The sequence below is a fragment of the Cryptomeria japonica genome, chromosome 9 (genome assembly GCF_030272615.1).
Source record: "Cryptomeria japonica chromosome 9, Sugi_1.0, whole genome shotgun sequence".
Lineage (NCBI taxonomy): Eukaryota > Viridiplantae > Streptophyta > Pinopsida > Cupressales > Cupressaceae > Cryptomeria > Cryptomeria japonica.
Genome location: NC_081413.1, coordinates 742,818,714 through 742,835,348, shown reverse-complemented (window position 1 = coordinate 742,835,348; position 16,635 = coordinate 742,818,714). Strand labels below are relative to the sequence as shown.

Below are 16,635 nucleotides of genomic sequence, written 5' to 3'. Positions count from 1 at the left end.
TAAAAAACCCTACTCCAATGCTTACAACAATAAAAAATGAACAATATGAAGATTCCTTATGAGAGCCAACCACTCAAAAAACATTTTCAATAAACATATTCCTTTCATATAACTTCACATTTAAAAAATGAAAGATAAACTTCAAGAAGGCAAACTGAAACAAAGAAACCCTTCAAATTCTATTTTTGTTTGTACTACAACAAATTTGTCTTTTTAGAGACTTGCAATATTTATTTTGGCAATTTAGCAATTGACATCTGTTACAATTGGAAAATTCACCATTTCTAGTTTTCCACTCTCTGTAAACATCTGCAACTAATTTCAAAACACCCCTAAGATGCTCTAGATCACCCCAAACATGCTTCTACTAAGGAAACAAATTCCTTAACATTTGATTTCTCCAAACTCAAACGATTATCCTATCTCCATGGCCTACATTGACATCAACAGCAAGATTGACCCCATGCTCTAGCATCTTTGACCCAATATTCAGATCATACCTCCCCATTAAGGACACTTTTGGTCCTCAAAAGCTCAAGGACATCACATATGACGAAAAAAATTCCCCCACTACCTCCTCGGAACAACAGCTATTTTTCTCCAATGATGACCTTTGCAATCCTAGGTGCTCCAAAACCTGTAATAAACCACTCCTGTTAGGGTTGCGCCACTTGATTGATTCTTGAAGTGTTCCTCTGCCTAAGCAACTCCAACTCTGATCGCCAACTTGAGACTCAAACTCAAATCCATGTTAGTTCTAGTGTTGTTAGTGCCCCTCTACCTAAAAACCTTGTCAATCAACATCAGATGTGTGAACCTCCATATCCATATTTTCCAGCCCTTACTTGGACTGCCCCAACAAACCATCCTTCAAACTAAGAAGTAACCAAGCACATGTCAATAGAAGGTGACGAGTAATCTAAGTGTTCAATCTTTGCATGAGAAGGCAGCCCCTTGGACTCAAGACACAACTCAAAGTACATCTTCTTGGTGTTCTTGTCCACCCAATAATGGAAGAACAAACTTTCTACTAGCATTGATAAGCCTCTTAACTCATAAAGTGCTTGCCATGGTGACCTTGGATTTTCAACATTAGAGCTCAAAGTAGGGAAGCACAAAGACACATCCCCAACATTTTTTGGGGTCCCTATTTTCTGAACATTCTAAGGATAGGGGAATGCCTAAGGGGTATCCCCAAGACATCCCCAATTTTTTAAAAAGCATAGGGGGGCATCCAAAAACTTGGAAATGTCCCAGTAAACAAAAGACAGCAGCCAGTCATATCCCTAAAAAAGTAATGTTTTTTGAAAAAAAAAAAATAGAAAGTCCTAAACTAAGTTTTCTTTGCTTTGGCCTAATGACCTCACCAAAACTATCTGTGACATCAGCAAGGGGGCTACACACAAACCCCTACAGTTCGGTCACACCAGACACATGATTTACTATTGTGGTAGTCATCATCAATTGTTTAATCAATGCTGAATAAAGAAAAGTAACTTCACATGCCGACAACCCCCACACCCAGGTATTGTGGTAGTCATCATCAATTGTTTAATCAATGCTGAATAAAGAAAAGTAACTTCACATGCCGACAACCCCCACACCCAGCTGACCCTAAATGATGAAATAAAATGAAACTTTCTTTCTTTTTGTATTTACATATTGTAGTTGAGTGAAAAACTTGCAACCTTTGGGCATTTTTGTAAATGTTATTGCAATTTCCAATTTAATGAACAAGTTATATGCAAGATGGTGTATTTAAGCTTTTGGTATTATGACTATGACAATAATATTGTTGTCTTTCTTTTGCTGCAGGTATGGAGGATGAACATGTATCGATTTCAATGCCATCCCCTTTCTTTTGAATGATGCATATATAGTAAGGTAGTCACAATCAAGTGGCACCTTGATCGGACATGTCCGACCAAGACGTCACTTGGTCGTGACTCTTATAAATGTCAACCGATCCACTTGGTGTCTATGATAACTAATCGGTGCAATTGTAAATGATAACAGATCAATATAAACACACCCGATAATGAATCGGTATCAAAGCAAACAAGCCTGATAACTAATAGCATTACATATGCCATCGGGTTAATACCCCGATAGTATATTAATGCCGATTCATAAATGAATCGACATTAATTTGATGCTTAACTATGTTAAGCAAGTCGTCGATCTAATCCATCTTCATCCAATGTCAATATCATAATCATGATCAATGTTACAGTCTGATAAACATATTCAGTTCGGAAAGCATAAATCAGATAATCTAATAGCATAGATGAGTAAACCAAAACAGAATAGAGGAGATTAACGGGTTAGGAAAGTCTTATCTTGAAGAAGCTACTAATGCATTAACAATTTTGTTGCAACTTGTATACTATTTTTTTAAAGCACATGCGTATTTGTTAGTTTACAGATTTGTCCTTTAGAAAGTGGTAACTGAAATTACTCTTTTGCCCTAAAGCAAAGGCAAATCTTGACTAACAATTGGAGAAATCATTATTAGATTAATGATCTTTTTCTGAATTTTAAAGGTACAGCTCCCTTATATGAACAATATTTTTTATTTTTCAAAAGATTAATTGGTTTATACTTTTAACCAAAAAAAAAATTGAAGGTGTCTCATATTTGTGTATCACTATACAAGAAGTACGAATAATAAAACTGAATGTGAAATTTATACAAAGATTTTAACTAAATGATTCATAGATCATTCATATCTCCTATCAAATCACACTCAACATCAACATGTACACAGATAAGCGATACCAATATGAGCAAGTGTTTTAATTTCAAAATGAATTTAGGTGTAATTCCTAAAAGAAATAGGAGTTACTTCAAATAGATCTTTTTACTCACAAAGAAGTATTAACACCTATAAGCTCACTTAAACTCACTGATTTAACATGAACATCAAAGCAAATTCCACATTTACTGCACACAGAAAATATTTCTTTTAATGAACAAACAGCAAAATTCTTATGGGACTTATTCTTGATTGAGTCTCCCTTTTACACCACAGTGCAACGGGATTCAAAATTTGAACCTTTCTAAAGTCCAGAGAACCTATATTTGAAGTGTACAAAGTTTAACTACTACAATTTATTGAAACCGATTCTTTTAAAAAAATGTTTTAAATAACCTTTACAAGATTTTTAAAAATCACTTTAATAAAGTCCATATTCATAAATAAGAGAAATTAGCACTAAGGCTGAGTTGGCAGCTTCGTCTGGTCCACGTAGGCATCTTCTTGATGGGCTGGCGGTTGTTGTACTTGTCTGGCCTTCTAATCTTGAAATGCCTTTAAAACAACTGGAATATCCTGCTCATAGAGCATAGTAACACTTCTTGTTCTTAGTCCCCACAAGGCTCTGTCAATCTTGATAGCTCCACATTTGGTGGTAAAGGTCCTCGCATGATTGGCACACCAGATCAAGGAGGAATCGATCCTAGCCAATTTATTTTGATTCTCTTCGTCAAAATCCTTTGGATCAAACAGAGTCAATGTTATTTTCAAATTCTGCCTTAAGTTCTTCAATCGTAACATCCCCAAAATAATATCTTCCCTTAAATTGGCAGCCCATGTCAGCAAACTCTTGTATGATATTATCTATCACCCGATTGGCATCCTTTAATATCTTGTTCTTCTCTCAGACATTTTGTTGCAGGAAGTTGCATTTCCATTTGAGATTTTCTATCCACACCACACACTGATTGTCTAGAACATTGGAGATTATCTTTTCAGTGACAGCAAAGTTTGGACCCAGGTCTACGATCTCTTCCTTAGTAGTTTCAATTTTGACACTGTTTCTTGCTAAAATAAGAACGCTTTATGCTTTGCACATACAATCAATAAAAGGGGCCACTCTAGCCTTAATCCTATTCATTTTATTGTTGTATATAGATGTTAGAAATGTCTTATCTTGCTTGATGGGTGTAATGTCCCCACTTTGAAATACAAGTTAATGGTGAATAATAATAATAAAATTTAAAATTAAAATATACAAGTATAATTAAATATAATTATATTTTAATTAAGTTAATGAATGGTCAAAAGACATGAAATGAAAGGTTGTGAGTCCCCCAAACATGAGATATAAAAGGGAGAAGAGAACCTCATTTGAGGGGGATAATTTGGAAATCAGAAGTGCAGATCTGATTTAAATGAGGAGTGCAGAACTGATTGTGAAAGGTTGTGTCCCTTTCAAAGGACAGAAATAATAAAGAGTCACACTCTTTCAAATGGTGCTAAGGGTGAAAGGGTGTGTCTCTTGCCAAGGGGCATACATGATGAAGAGATGTGACCTCTCCCCCACATTGAGTGATATAAAGGAAAGGAATCAAAAGCCTCCAGTGATATAACCAACGATCAGACCAGATCCACTGTTATTAAGTTACAGGCAGTAACATCTTAGTTCTTGGTTGGAGATGTGCTTGATATGTATGCTTAATATATGAAGCCTGATAATGTTTTTATGCAGAATTCAGTAGTAATATTAATACAGACTGCAATATGTATGACAGTCATACTTAATACCATATATATCCATAACACATGAATCAGTTGGAGAGAAATAGACTGCACTCAGAATTACATCAACGTCACAGGTGGATCAGACTTAAAGACCTTCAGGAAGCCACAACGAAACTGACTGATTGCTTATAACAGCATCTGGGTATGGTTACCACTGAATTCATTATGCAAATAGAAAACACATACAAATAGATTAATATGCAGATATCTACAGAAGTTCAATCTACACTCTAATATGAATGAAAAAGGAATTAAAAGGGAGAATACTTTACCAGAACAGAAAACAATAAAGGGACTGGCAAACTGTTTTTCCTTTAAGAAGATAAAGGCACCCTTTCTCTAACCCTCCCTTATCAATTGAGAATAGTAATCTAGGGAAAGATTTAGATCAACCCCAAAGGGGGGCATTACAATGGGTGTAAGTTTATTGTTTTTATTGTGTCTTATGGATGCCAATATTGTTACAAAAATTCTGAAATAAGAAGTTATATCAAGCTAGAATATTTATTACAAGTGATGGTATATTGCATGAAATTGAGTGAATTGGTTTGTTATTGTATTTAAATGGGTGAAGAATACTGTATCCTATTGTTTTTTATGAGTAATGCATGAATTTTGAATGTTTAATAAATGAATTTGGATGCTTCTACATATTGGCTAACCGTTTTTATGAGAAATTTAGCTATGTTGTTTTATATATCAAAGAAAAGATGCATATTTGAGATTGGTTAAAGAAATTTCAGGACCAATATGTGCAATGTTTTCATCTTAGTATTTGCGACTTCCAGGAGTAAGTAGAGTCCAAGGTGGGGAGCATGTAATACCCCTCTAACCCTCACACAATAGAACAGGTATTATGATATTGAACCTAGACTTTAATGCAGATGATGTAAGTAATATAGTAATAATCAATGTAGATAGAGATCTTTGTTAGTTCTAGAAGTCACTACGATGATTAAGTTTCTACTACTATGGTTAACTCATGAAGGTAGTATAGTTATATTTTGCAGATGATGGAAGGAAAGGGATGACATCACATCATCTGAATAGATGAGAATGCATGTGATGTTAGAATTCCCTTCCAATGAATTTAACATTTGGTTGCTTCTATGTATTTGAGGGTGCTTAGGTACAATGTGTAAATATCTTGATTGTGTTTATTTGGAGATGGTCATTTAATGATACTATGATAATGTTATAATGTGTAATTTGACTAACCATGTTTGCTATGTGTTCTATTCTGGGAAATGAGCCATGATCTAGGGTAACACCTTCTATGTCCGTATCTTGATTATGGTTCTTCTGGATTTATGTTGGTTTTAGCAGCATGTTGTTTGTTTGATGTTGATAGACTCAATTGATTTAATGAAGGTTGCTTATGTATAATGGATATATGTTTTAGGACATCAATATGTGGCGATGATTTATATTTTCAAGGACCTATTGGTGGTATTAGGATTTATGATTACATCTATGATGTCCTAGTGGTGTTGATATGTTGAGGATATAACAATGAAATATTAGGGTTTAATACTTAGGGTTACTTGATTAGATGTGAAATCAAGTATTATGATTACGATGTTTTATGCTCAGGAGGACTTATGATTATGTTAGCGTTTTATGCTATAATCTCTTGATGGTTATATGTTAGATGATGTATTGTGTTTATGATGTACTAACATATGTTCAAATGATTGCATACGAGGAATGCTTATGATTACTAATGATATTTGTCATATGTATATATATGGATGTGTATATGTGCAAGTGTTTTGTGTTTTGTTTTGATGCAGGTACCAGGCATCGACTCCACCTAGCTTCATAGGTCTGAGCGTGCCTAACAATCCCCGATGGTGGTAATGGAGATAGCATAAAGGCCCAAGTTGCCTTAGCCCTAACCATTGTGGTGCAGGGGCACCTCATCAACATTCCAATCATGGCTCTAAAGATGAAGACTAGGATCATTGTAGTGTCTTAGTGTGTCTTGTGTTATGCAAGTTTGTTTCATGTATTCAATAAGCCCCACCATGTAAGCCCATGTCACCAATTAGGCAATTTGATAAGCCAATTGGGACAATGTGGTCAATAGGGGTAGTAGATGGTTTAGTTTTGTGTTTGGTAGGTTTTTGAGGTTGATCCAAGTGTGTGGATCCCAACCTTAGCAAGTGTGACAACATTTTGTGCAAAATTGCAAAATTGCAACTTTTGAGTGCAAAAGTGCAACCTTTTTTTGAAATGCGGCTGGGGAAGCCTTTCAATGGCTCTAACCTCCTCCAAATTTGGTTGGCAACCGTTGGAGAGTTGTATAAACCTTGTGGACACGATTCCCAAGGGGGCTGATATTGTGTGGTGAAGTTGTGAACCAATAGAACACAAAAATACTAAAGTTTTCCCAGAATTTTTGTCTTTGCATTGATTGCACGTGCCTGTACGGATTGGATTGAAGCACACCATCCATAGATTAGATAGAGGGGTGAAGTAGCTTTATTTTGGTGGTGGTCTAAGGTTCTAATTGTTTCTGAGTGGAGAGAACCCTCCATTTTTCTGATTGTAACCCGGAAAGTGAGGGTTTGGAGAGGGTTTTGAATAAAAATGGCCTTATCTTACATTCTAGTCCACTAGAAGACTCTTCCTTTGGTGGGATGCAGGATAGGCCTCTGTACTTTAGGGTTTTCATGGGTTTTGCAGGGGAGACTTGATTGTTGGGAGAAAGAAGCAAAATTAGGTAGGCATCTCTATGTGACTACCTAGGACAAGATTTAGGACAGTCATCCTAAAATCTGATAGCGGTGGATTCCAGGCGTGTAACCCTCGAATTAGAAGTTATTCACCATCCCCCACATGCTCATAAAGTTGGTTTTTCAGTTGGGATACCGGTAAAGGGGGTTGCTTTGTAAAATAGGCCTAATTGCCCTTATTAGGTCTCTTGGTCTCTAAAGGGTTCAAACCCTGGAAGTACAGATCTAATCAAACCATTTTGGGGATAAGTACAACTCCCAAAAGGGTATCCGGAATGGTGAGTATTTTGTTAGAGTGTGTGGAAGATTTTGGAGTTAAAGGCAAATTGCCGGTATAGGAGGGCTACTAGCCTAAGGGGTAGGTTTCCAAAGGAGGTATAAGGAATCGATGCCCAAGTCCAAAACCAATGCTTGGAATAGTTCCTAGATGTCATGTATTTGCCAAATTCAAAATCCCTAAGAGCAGGAGTCACCGGTAAGGCACGTTTGAGAAGTTGAAGCCTTTTACTCATCTTGAGTAGGTGTTAGGCTTGAGTAGTGGAGAGTAGTTCTAAACCTTAAGATGTGCAGTCCTTTCTTGTAGGGTCGTTTTTGACATTTGAAGGATCAAACCCTAACCTTTTGGACTTGTCCTAGGTGTAAGGAGGCCTTTGCATCACATTGTCTCGTATTAGGACACCTTGGTCTTGAGTTTACCTATTCGTATTGTCATAAAAGCAATATTCACATCCCTAAGTCAATTGTCTTGATTAGGTGGTGAATGATGTTTCTATCTTGGCTTTGTTCTTATGTATTCATGTGTGGTATGGTTAATAATACTTATGAGTTGATTATATCATTTTTTGGTGTGAATATTTATAATTATTATTATTGTATGAATATCATTATTAATGTTAACAATATTATATTATACAAATTTATTTTTATTAATATTATAGTATTTGTTCTCATTTTGTAATTTATGAGCCTATTTTTGTGTGAGTCAATGTGGGGGTGGTATAATAAATACTATAAAGTTTTATTTGTGTAAATATGTTTTGAGTGGGGTGAATTTTATGTATTAGTAATGGATGATTATTTAATATTATTGGTGGGTTGGTCAGAATACCCATACATGTTCTTTGTGAGGGAATTTTATTATTTGATGGTTGGTTTTTGAGAGAAAAGGGGGGGTGTTTTTTGCTGGAGTTTTTTGGGAGAATTTTGAGAGTTTTGGAATGGGATATGGTTGGAGAGGATTGTAGAGAGATTTCTATTGATTCTTGTGCCAATTGAGAGGGGATTTTCTTGGAGATTGCATTGGTTCATTGTTGAAAGGATTGGGTGGAATATTTGTCATTGTTCTTGGCTTGTTGCTAGTTGGAAGCTTCTAGTTGCTCGTGGATTGCTTTCATTAATTGTTCTTCTCCATTCTTCTTCATCTTTGTTGTCCCCACAAGACCCGAGCAAAGGAGTGTATTCTTCATCTTTGGTATCCTTTTTTGAATGTTGTATGATTTTCTTTGTTTTGAATATAGGAAAAGGAGTGTATTCAATGGTTTTATTGCTGTTTAAAACTAATTTGAAATTCTGGTCTTGTATGTTTGAATATGGCTTTGAAAAGTTCTCTCCTCTTTGCTTTTTGGTGTATTGTCTTAGGGTTTATGGCCCTCTTGTTAGTGAATGTTGTTTCTTTGATTTGGTACTGTAAAATAGTGTATTTGATGTCTTTTAATGATGTCCTTAAGATATTTAGGTGTTGCTTGCTTTCTTGAAAGAAGTAGGATCATATAAGTGCAATTGTGGATGGCACTCATGGACCTCTAGCTGTCTTGGGCCGCATCCCATGGGTCCTTTGCCTAGTAATTTTTTGAACTTACCCATTCTAGCCAGCAAGTAGACAATATACGAGCTTATGTAGAAAGATTGAGACTGCTTTAAATTCTTCAACTACTCGTCCAGGTTGTTGCTAATTATTCTTGCCCAATCTACCACCTTTATGCCTTCCATTACTTCGCCAATGAAGTAAAATATCCAAGATTTGAAAATGTAGGCTTGTGGACATCCCATAACCTAGCTTATCATTAGCAGAAGGTCGGCATATTCATGTTTTAAGTCCATGGTAGTCAGCTGCTTGGGCAACTTTGAAATGTGAGGCTTCGGCTTCTACATCCATGTTCTATTGATGATTCCAATGCACCTCTCAAAGCCAAAATCATAAATTAAAATTGCTCTTTCCTTGGTCTTATACATCATAGACTAGAAAGCTAGGATTTCAAAAGCTACACCAATCAATAGAGCAATAAGATTTGCCAAGAGATTGCCATCAAGTGTCAAAATTGCACTTCTTTCAACATCATAATGCTTTGCACATTCCATGATCAAGTCTGGGCACTGGATGACAGGGGGGAAGTCGACAGCTGCTACAATTCCACTTCTGACAATCTTATTGGCGATGGCTAATGCAGGATGTCTGTCTGTTCCAAATACTCTCTTTCTGAATTCCCCCAACTGGAAAGTTCCCAAGTTGGTATTGCTGACTTCTCTCCATTTTGAGATGATTTTTGTCTCTGGGAGGAATCCTCTCTGTTCCTTCTTGCTCTATGCTTGCCGGGAAGTATTTGTCACCTTGCTGGGTTCTGCCATTCCTACAAAATGAAATAATTAATATTAAATTCCTGACAAAAGAATTCTAGAAATCCATTGAGAGAAGAATTCCATGTTGTGAATTCCAGACTTGGAATAAATAAAAACCTTCAAAATAAGAACTTTTGAACAATAAAAAAAACTTCGCCCTAGCTTTTCTTCACTTTGCTCTTGCTTCAATTTCTCCAAAACGTGTTGTGAAGAATGAATTCCAAAACCTTGTTTAAATAGAAATTGTCCACCAAGCTACTAAGTTGGCGATGAGATAATTTTACTAGCTTCATTAATTCATTCCAATCATGCGTCATGTTTCCTTAATCAGAAGGAGACAACTCGCCATTCCGATGGACCCCGCTATCATTCTTGAGTTCAAAAATAGGAACTTCCATAATTTTCCAAGTTATGATTCATTAATGTGGAATATTCCATTTTGCATGTTGCCAACTCGTCTTTTACAAGATTCTTTCAATCCTAGGTGTATAGAGGATATCTTGAAGAATTTTCATGATCTTTTCCATTTTTGGACGATTCTTGAGCACCTGTCAATCTTGGAGAAGGAAAATTCCTTCCCTTGTGGATTTTTTGCCATTTCATGTTTTGTGGATGCTTGTGTGTGTTTTGTCCTGAAGGAAGAATTTTCTGACATTCAATCACTTTTTCACTTTTCAAGGAATTTTGTCCTATCTAGAGTTTGGAGGAGGGGAATTCTCAACACTTAGCCAATTTTTCATTTTCCCAGAATTCTGCAAACATGGGCACATTTTGGCATGGAAGGAGAAATTTGGTCTAGGAGGAAAAAATCCTCCACAGCAGTGGATTTGCGCCCTGATGCCTTTCCTGGACGCATTTGAGTTGAGGTGGAGGAATTCTTGATAATGGAAAACTCCTCCTTGACTAGTGCAATGCACTTTCCATGCAATCCTAAGCGCTCTTGAGGGGTAATGGAGGAATTTGGAGTTGTAAAAATCCTCCATGACATGACTTTTGCACCCTAATGCTTTCCTTGAGTGCACTTTGGGGGGAGTGAAGGAATTTTGAGGATTTTGGAAAATCCTCCTTGCCTAGTGGAATGCGCTCTCTCCTTGAGTTTGGGTGTCATTTAAGCTTGGAGGAGGGGTTTTGAGATTTTGAAGAATCCTCCACTGCTTGGATTTTGTGCCCAAACTTAGACTTTTCCATACCTTGTCATTTTGGGAAAGAGTTCCAAACTTAGTCAAAATTCTGAATCTGCCTGCTTTTCAACTTTTTAGAATTTAGAACTTGGATATTTAGGAATGTTCTGTCGTCAATGTCCAGCTAGCTACCAAAGATAGACTTTCCAAAAATAGACTTACCAAAAATAGTAAGTTCTTCCAATCACCAAATTAAGGCAAACTGGGACGCAATGACACTTCTAAAAATAGACTTAATAAAAAAAAGACACTACTAAAAATAGTAAGTTTGATTAAACGCAAAATCAGGCCAATCTGAGATGTAGGTCCTCATAATTCACTCAAATTTCACTAGTAGCTTCCTTGAAAGGTTCTCATTTCCTTGCTTCGCTCGGATTTCACAAAACCGTAGTCTACTAACTCCATTTCTAAGTTTGAAGGGTAAAAACCCTAAAATAGACAATACAAACTTCCAAACAGCCAAATTTCCTCAAAACACTTGCAGACTTAACCAAAATTTGCAAAAACACTTGGGGACCTAAAGAGATCGGAGAAACTATTGCCAAACTACCCAAAAGACCACAACCAAAAGACCAAGCGGACAAAAATCTAGGGGGTCCCCATTTGGGATGGGGTGATGTGTGATTAGGTCACAACAAGTTGAACCGCTATCCACCAAACATGTCTCTTGCTGTCCATTCACAATTCCTCTTATTGTGAATGGTTGATACTTGGGTATTCCTGGAAGTAGGGCAGTAGCTACATGTGCTGTCTTGAAGGCTTGAGATGGAAGCTTATATTGCGAGGGCAATGCTATCAATTTTCTTCCAGGTTGTGGGAGTGTTGATGCCCATGGAAGACACGAAGCCTAATATTATATTGTAACTATGTTGTTGGTAGGAATACATTGGTTTTGCCACTTTGGAAGCTAGGCTTTTTCCCAAAAAGATTTTCATATGGCATGTCTATGTCAATTCTGTGTGGTTTCTTCTTCCCTCATTTTTGCTCATTTGTAAGTGTTTTCATAGATGCCATTGTGCTCCTGCAATGGTTTTGCTCTGACATCTCACAACTCTATGCTCATAGAGTTCATGTAGGAAATGTTTGTAACTTGTTTATGCTTTTATGGGAATTATTTATTTGCATTTGTATCAAAGTGTTTGTCTATGGAGTTTTTGGTAATAGAAGTGCATGAGAGATTTCCTTTAAAATAGGTCTACCATAGATAGCATACAAACTTAGCACACAAGCAAGTATCAACTTGAGTCTTACTAATTTCAAAATTGAAACCAGTTTACAATAGAGTAGAGTAATTATTTATGGGGCCATACACCTTAAGATGGTTGGACAACACACTTTCAGACATACAATAGCACATAACACCTAAATCTGCATATTGTGCATCATTGAATATTGAATAACCCTGCAATTTAACCAAACCACTATATGTCACCTACAAGTGGATATGACATTTCATTGGTCAACTTTAGACATTAATCAAGTTAAGCTTTGGGTTGATCACAAAACCCTGGTAAATCTACCTACATAATATCTGACATCTCATCTCATAAACCAGGGAATGAGGAGGTCACACATTTCCCTATTGTTTCACCTTCACCCTTTTATAGTGTAGTGGTTAAACATTTGAAATGTATGATTGCAGCAATTCTACATAACATTTAACGTTCAGCTAAATGGTAATAAAAAATATGCATAAAACAAACACGCATGCACACACTCTCATCATAAAGATCCCAAAGTTTACTCAGTCACTGTTCCGATTCCTCCTCTACGTGATATCACTGCACAGTAGTCTAACTTTTGCAATCATCCTTAACAGAACCAATCTTTCAACAGAAGTTCCACAACATTACTACCATAAATTCAACAAATCAACATATTTGCAGTAAATTCTTAACTGTCCTAATAAAAACAGTTTTTATCAATGGCTACTCAATGTGATTAATAATGATTGAATTAATAACAAGGATGCTTGTTTGGTTGATAATAAAACTGAACCTGCAAATGGACGAATATATTCCAAAGTAGGGACAGTATCCTCCCCCTGTTTCCCAACACCAGATCTTCTGCTGCCAGATCATAACCTTCCTCATCTACCAAAGGGACACCAGCTTCAAGCAAATATTGAAATGCAACATTGCAGTTATGCACATTCTTTTTATGATGATCTGAAGGTACAATAATTCTCTGTTTTCAGATATAACAACCATGCTCAGGGTCAATGCATTGAACTAACACTGAGAGTACATTAATCTCATGACAAAGCTATTAAAATGCAACAACACATGCATACCGTTAGAACAGAAAGATCTCCCAATAGAACCTGAACAAGTCTACAGAGTATAACACCATCTTGGAGATTTTCAATCAAATTTGCTACACGGAAATCATAATCAGCAAGTGGGACCTGGGATAATCATGAAATTTTACATAAAAATTCACCACAACATAATTTGTCAAAAGATCAGCTTCCAGACTCACTCAAAAACAAGATGGCCAAAAACTTTTTAAAAGTAGCTTCTAGCTTCTACTTTCCAGTGTTCTGTGCAACTTGCTCTTATTCCCAAGGAACACAGTCTACATCGTTAATGTTTTTGACCTCTAATACCACTCACAAACCTGAATATGAAAAACTTGGTAGCCGATTGTAGCAAGACGTCCAAGCAAATCACCTTCTCCATGCATCACATCCAATAAGAAATCTGGACCAGATATTATGGAAAGACGTGCTGATTAGCTTCGTGATCAATCAAATAAAATACCTTAAAAATAGAGCTAATTAATAGCTAACTCACTCTGCAGTGCTTGGCGACTAGATTTTACTGATGTGGTTTGGCAAAATAGTAACGGAGAACCACCATCAAGACCATCAATTCCATTTCTTATTGGAAGAGTGGACTGACACTTGGCCTTGTCCAATGCTAGGACAAACAAGAAGAATCTCTTTAAGATTACCTTTCCCAGAGCTTCATAATATCCTGGACGGTATAAACCATCAATGGATCTACAATCACAGATAAAAGTGAATTGATGTATCAATTTAACAATATGGGATTCGATTTATTCCTTATATGCTACAGTTGTGTAAAAGCCTAAAGGTCACAAGACAATACTGACTTATTTGATGCATAACTTTTGGATAGACCAGCATGTCCAAGGAAGTGTTTCTCAATAACAAGCTTCAAAAACTGAGAGTTCTCTTCTGTATTCCTCTCCGCGAGGAAGTTTCCATGCAGTAGAAAACTAGGTTTTTCTTTTGTCACAAGAGCATTGTGTCCAAGGACAATGTACAATCCAATTCGCAACCATGTAGGATTGTAATTCATGAGAACTTGAACTGCCCTCTCCTTCAATCCGATGTCTGTTATTATTGCACATTCTTCTTTCATCTTGAGCCTTCCATCTTCAACATACTATAAGAAATTGAAAAAGAAAACAACATGTCAAAGCATTGTTTCTACCCTTCACATTAAACAGCCTTCAGTGACTCTCTCATCTGTGCCCATCTAAAAGACCTTCAAATATATGCTAGCCCAATAGAAAATTGAATATGCTAATGTCTACAAGTGACAAACGCTAGATCAATTAGACTTCATCACATAGACAGGAATAACGACCTAGCACCCGATAACAGGCGGTGAATCAATATAAGGAGAAAACAAAACGAAGTTAAATTATATTAATAATTGATGCCTATTTAACTGTTAAGCCCATTTACTATCATATGTGAAGTAAATTCAGTACAGCAGTGAGCTTTAGCAATTTACAGCTTCTGGAAGCTCACCTTGGCAACCCTTAACATTACAGAGATCACATCCTCCACAGCAGTTGAGTCAAGATAGATTTCCAGTCTTTGTCGCAAATCAGAAACAAGGCATACATCCTGGAGGCAAGCTTCTGATATTGCTTGGGATGATCGAACCCTGAATTTCTCCAAACTCTTGGATCCATCAGTCGGCAATCCCCTTGGGTATCTAAAACCCGTACGCCTTGGTGTATGCCATGATGTCTCATACTCTGATCCACCAGATGGCTTAAAGAAGCTGTCCCGTTTACTTTTGTTTCTGTTTGGAGTGCTCTCAATAGTGATGCCTGTCAGATTTTCTGCCATTGAGGAACTTGGAGTATTTGACTTCATTGGCTGCTTGAGCACAAAATTCAGCCAGGCAGAATAAGCCTTTTCCTGTCTATCCATCCAAAGATCTTCTCTTGCTTGCGCCAGCCGAGAAGCCTGAATCTGCTCATTTTCCATGGCCTTCAGTCGGGATGCTGCTTCAGCACGGTGACGATTGGCAGGCAACAAAAACTTCTGTACTTTGTACAACTTTGACGTAGGAGTGTTTGTAGTTCCACTTAATGATGCCTTAGAGGACCAAAAGGTCGGCGATCTTGCATGTAATTTAGCAGTAAGCTTGACTACACCTTCAGAATTGACAGTTTGATTCACATTCGTAGTACCCGCATCATTTCTAGCAGCATTTTTTAAAATATCAAAAGTCTCTCGATAACTAATAGATTCCTTTCTGTCCAGCTTCCTTGACGTTATTTTCGAAGGTTTCGAAGCTTCCTTGGGCCGTTTTTTCAAATTTGGCACCGAATTTCCACTTTGGGGAAAGAAGCTTTCCTGAAATAAATGTGAACTGATGTCTTCGAGCCTCCTTGAATTTAAACTTAGCCTAGGCAAATATGGAGCCGCTTCTTTTGGAAATTCCTCGAATAAATCTGACTTTAGATCTTCGAGCTCTGTAGGGTTTGGCCTCAGCCTCGGCAAATGTAGTGATGTTTCTTGCGAAATTTCCTGAAACGACCATGAATTCTTGTCATCGGGCTTACTAGAGTTCTGGGACAAATTTACCCCGGTTTCCTGTGAAATCTCCTGAAATGAGCATTTATTTTGATCTTCAAGCTTCTGAGGGCTCCTATTTAACTCGAGCAAATTCACCTCCGTTCCTTTTGACTGGTTATTTTGATCTTCAGGCTTCTTGAGGTTAAAACTTAAAGATTCTGACGATTCTCGAGGCAAGTTTTGGGATTCCTCAAAAACGAGCCTGGTTTTAGCTGAGCTTGTGAAAATATCCCCACTGGGAGCCGTGATCACAAATGTAGCACGATTTCTCTTGACATTGCAGCTCGCCTTGTCGCACAATCCCGCTGAAGTTGGAGGAACTGGAGCATTTTTGGTAGAAAAACCGTCTGAATTTGCAGAAATTGGAGCGTTTTTGGCAGAATCCGTCGGTTGAATTTTGCGCTTCACATTTCTGGACGTCGTTTGCTCTTCCATTTCCTCCAAAATTAAGTGATTTGAATTATTTTTGCAAACAAAATAAATCCCCAACAAAGGCAATAACCATCCTACCTGTAAATCATTGTTGCCTTCTGCTGGAGCTCAATATTTTAAGTCTTCAGAGATGATTTTTCTATCTCAAATGCCGGTGACTGAAGAATTTGCTGTTCAAAATTTGAGGAAATTTTACAAACCTTGTCGATAGAAATTTCTATTTTGCCCTGTGGGTAATTTTGGTAAGAAATCAGTGGTTTACTTTAGCGGTCATGTGAC

At 37.0% G+C, this 16,635-nt stretch overlaps 1 protein-coding gene and 1 long non-coding RNA gene across 3 annotated transcripts in view; one reads left to right on the top strand and one right to left on the bottom strand.

Annotated features, from left to right (window-relative positions):
- The window catches only part of LOC131038677 (uncharacterized), a 13,913-nt gene extending 11,414 nt beyond the window's left edge, over positions 1-2,499 (top strand). Inside the window, exon 3 of the long non-coding RNA XR_009104537.2 lies at positions 1,816-2,499. This is a non-coding gene — a long non-coding RNA (uncharacterized LOC131038677). The remainder of the gene's footprint in view (positions 1-1,815) is intronic.
- LOC131038676 (uncharacterized) overlaps positions 1-16,635 on the bottom strand; it is a 26,945-nt gene extending 10,310 nt beyond the window's left edge. For both annotated transcript variants that reach the window (XM_057971192.2, XM_057971193.2), the window contains exons 1-6: positions 14,863-16,635; positions 14,196-14,491; positions 13,874-14,082; positions 13,698-13,780; positions 13,372-13,485; positions 13,077-13,265 (exon numbers count right to left, since the gene is read on the bottom strand). In XM_057971192.2, the coding sequence (XP_057827175.1) occupies positions 13,077-13,265; positions 13,372-13,485; positions 13,698-13,780; positions 13,874-14,082; positions 14,196-14,491; positions 14,863-16,359 (2,388 nt within the window). In that variant the 5' untranslated portion in view covers positions 16,360-16,635. The remainder of the gene's footprint in view (positions 1-13,076; positions 13,266-13,371; positions 13,486-13,697; positions 13,781-13,873; positions 14,083-14,195; positions 14,492-14,862) is intronic.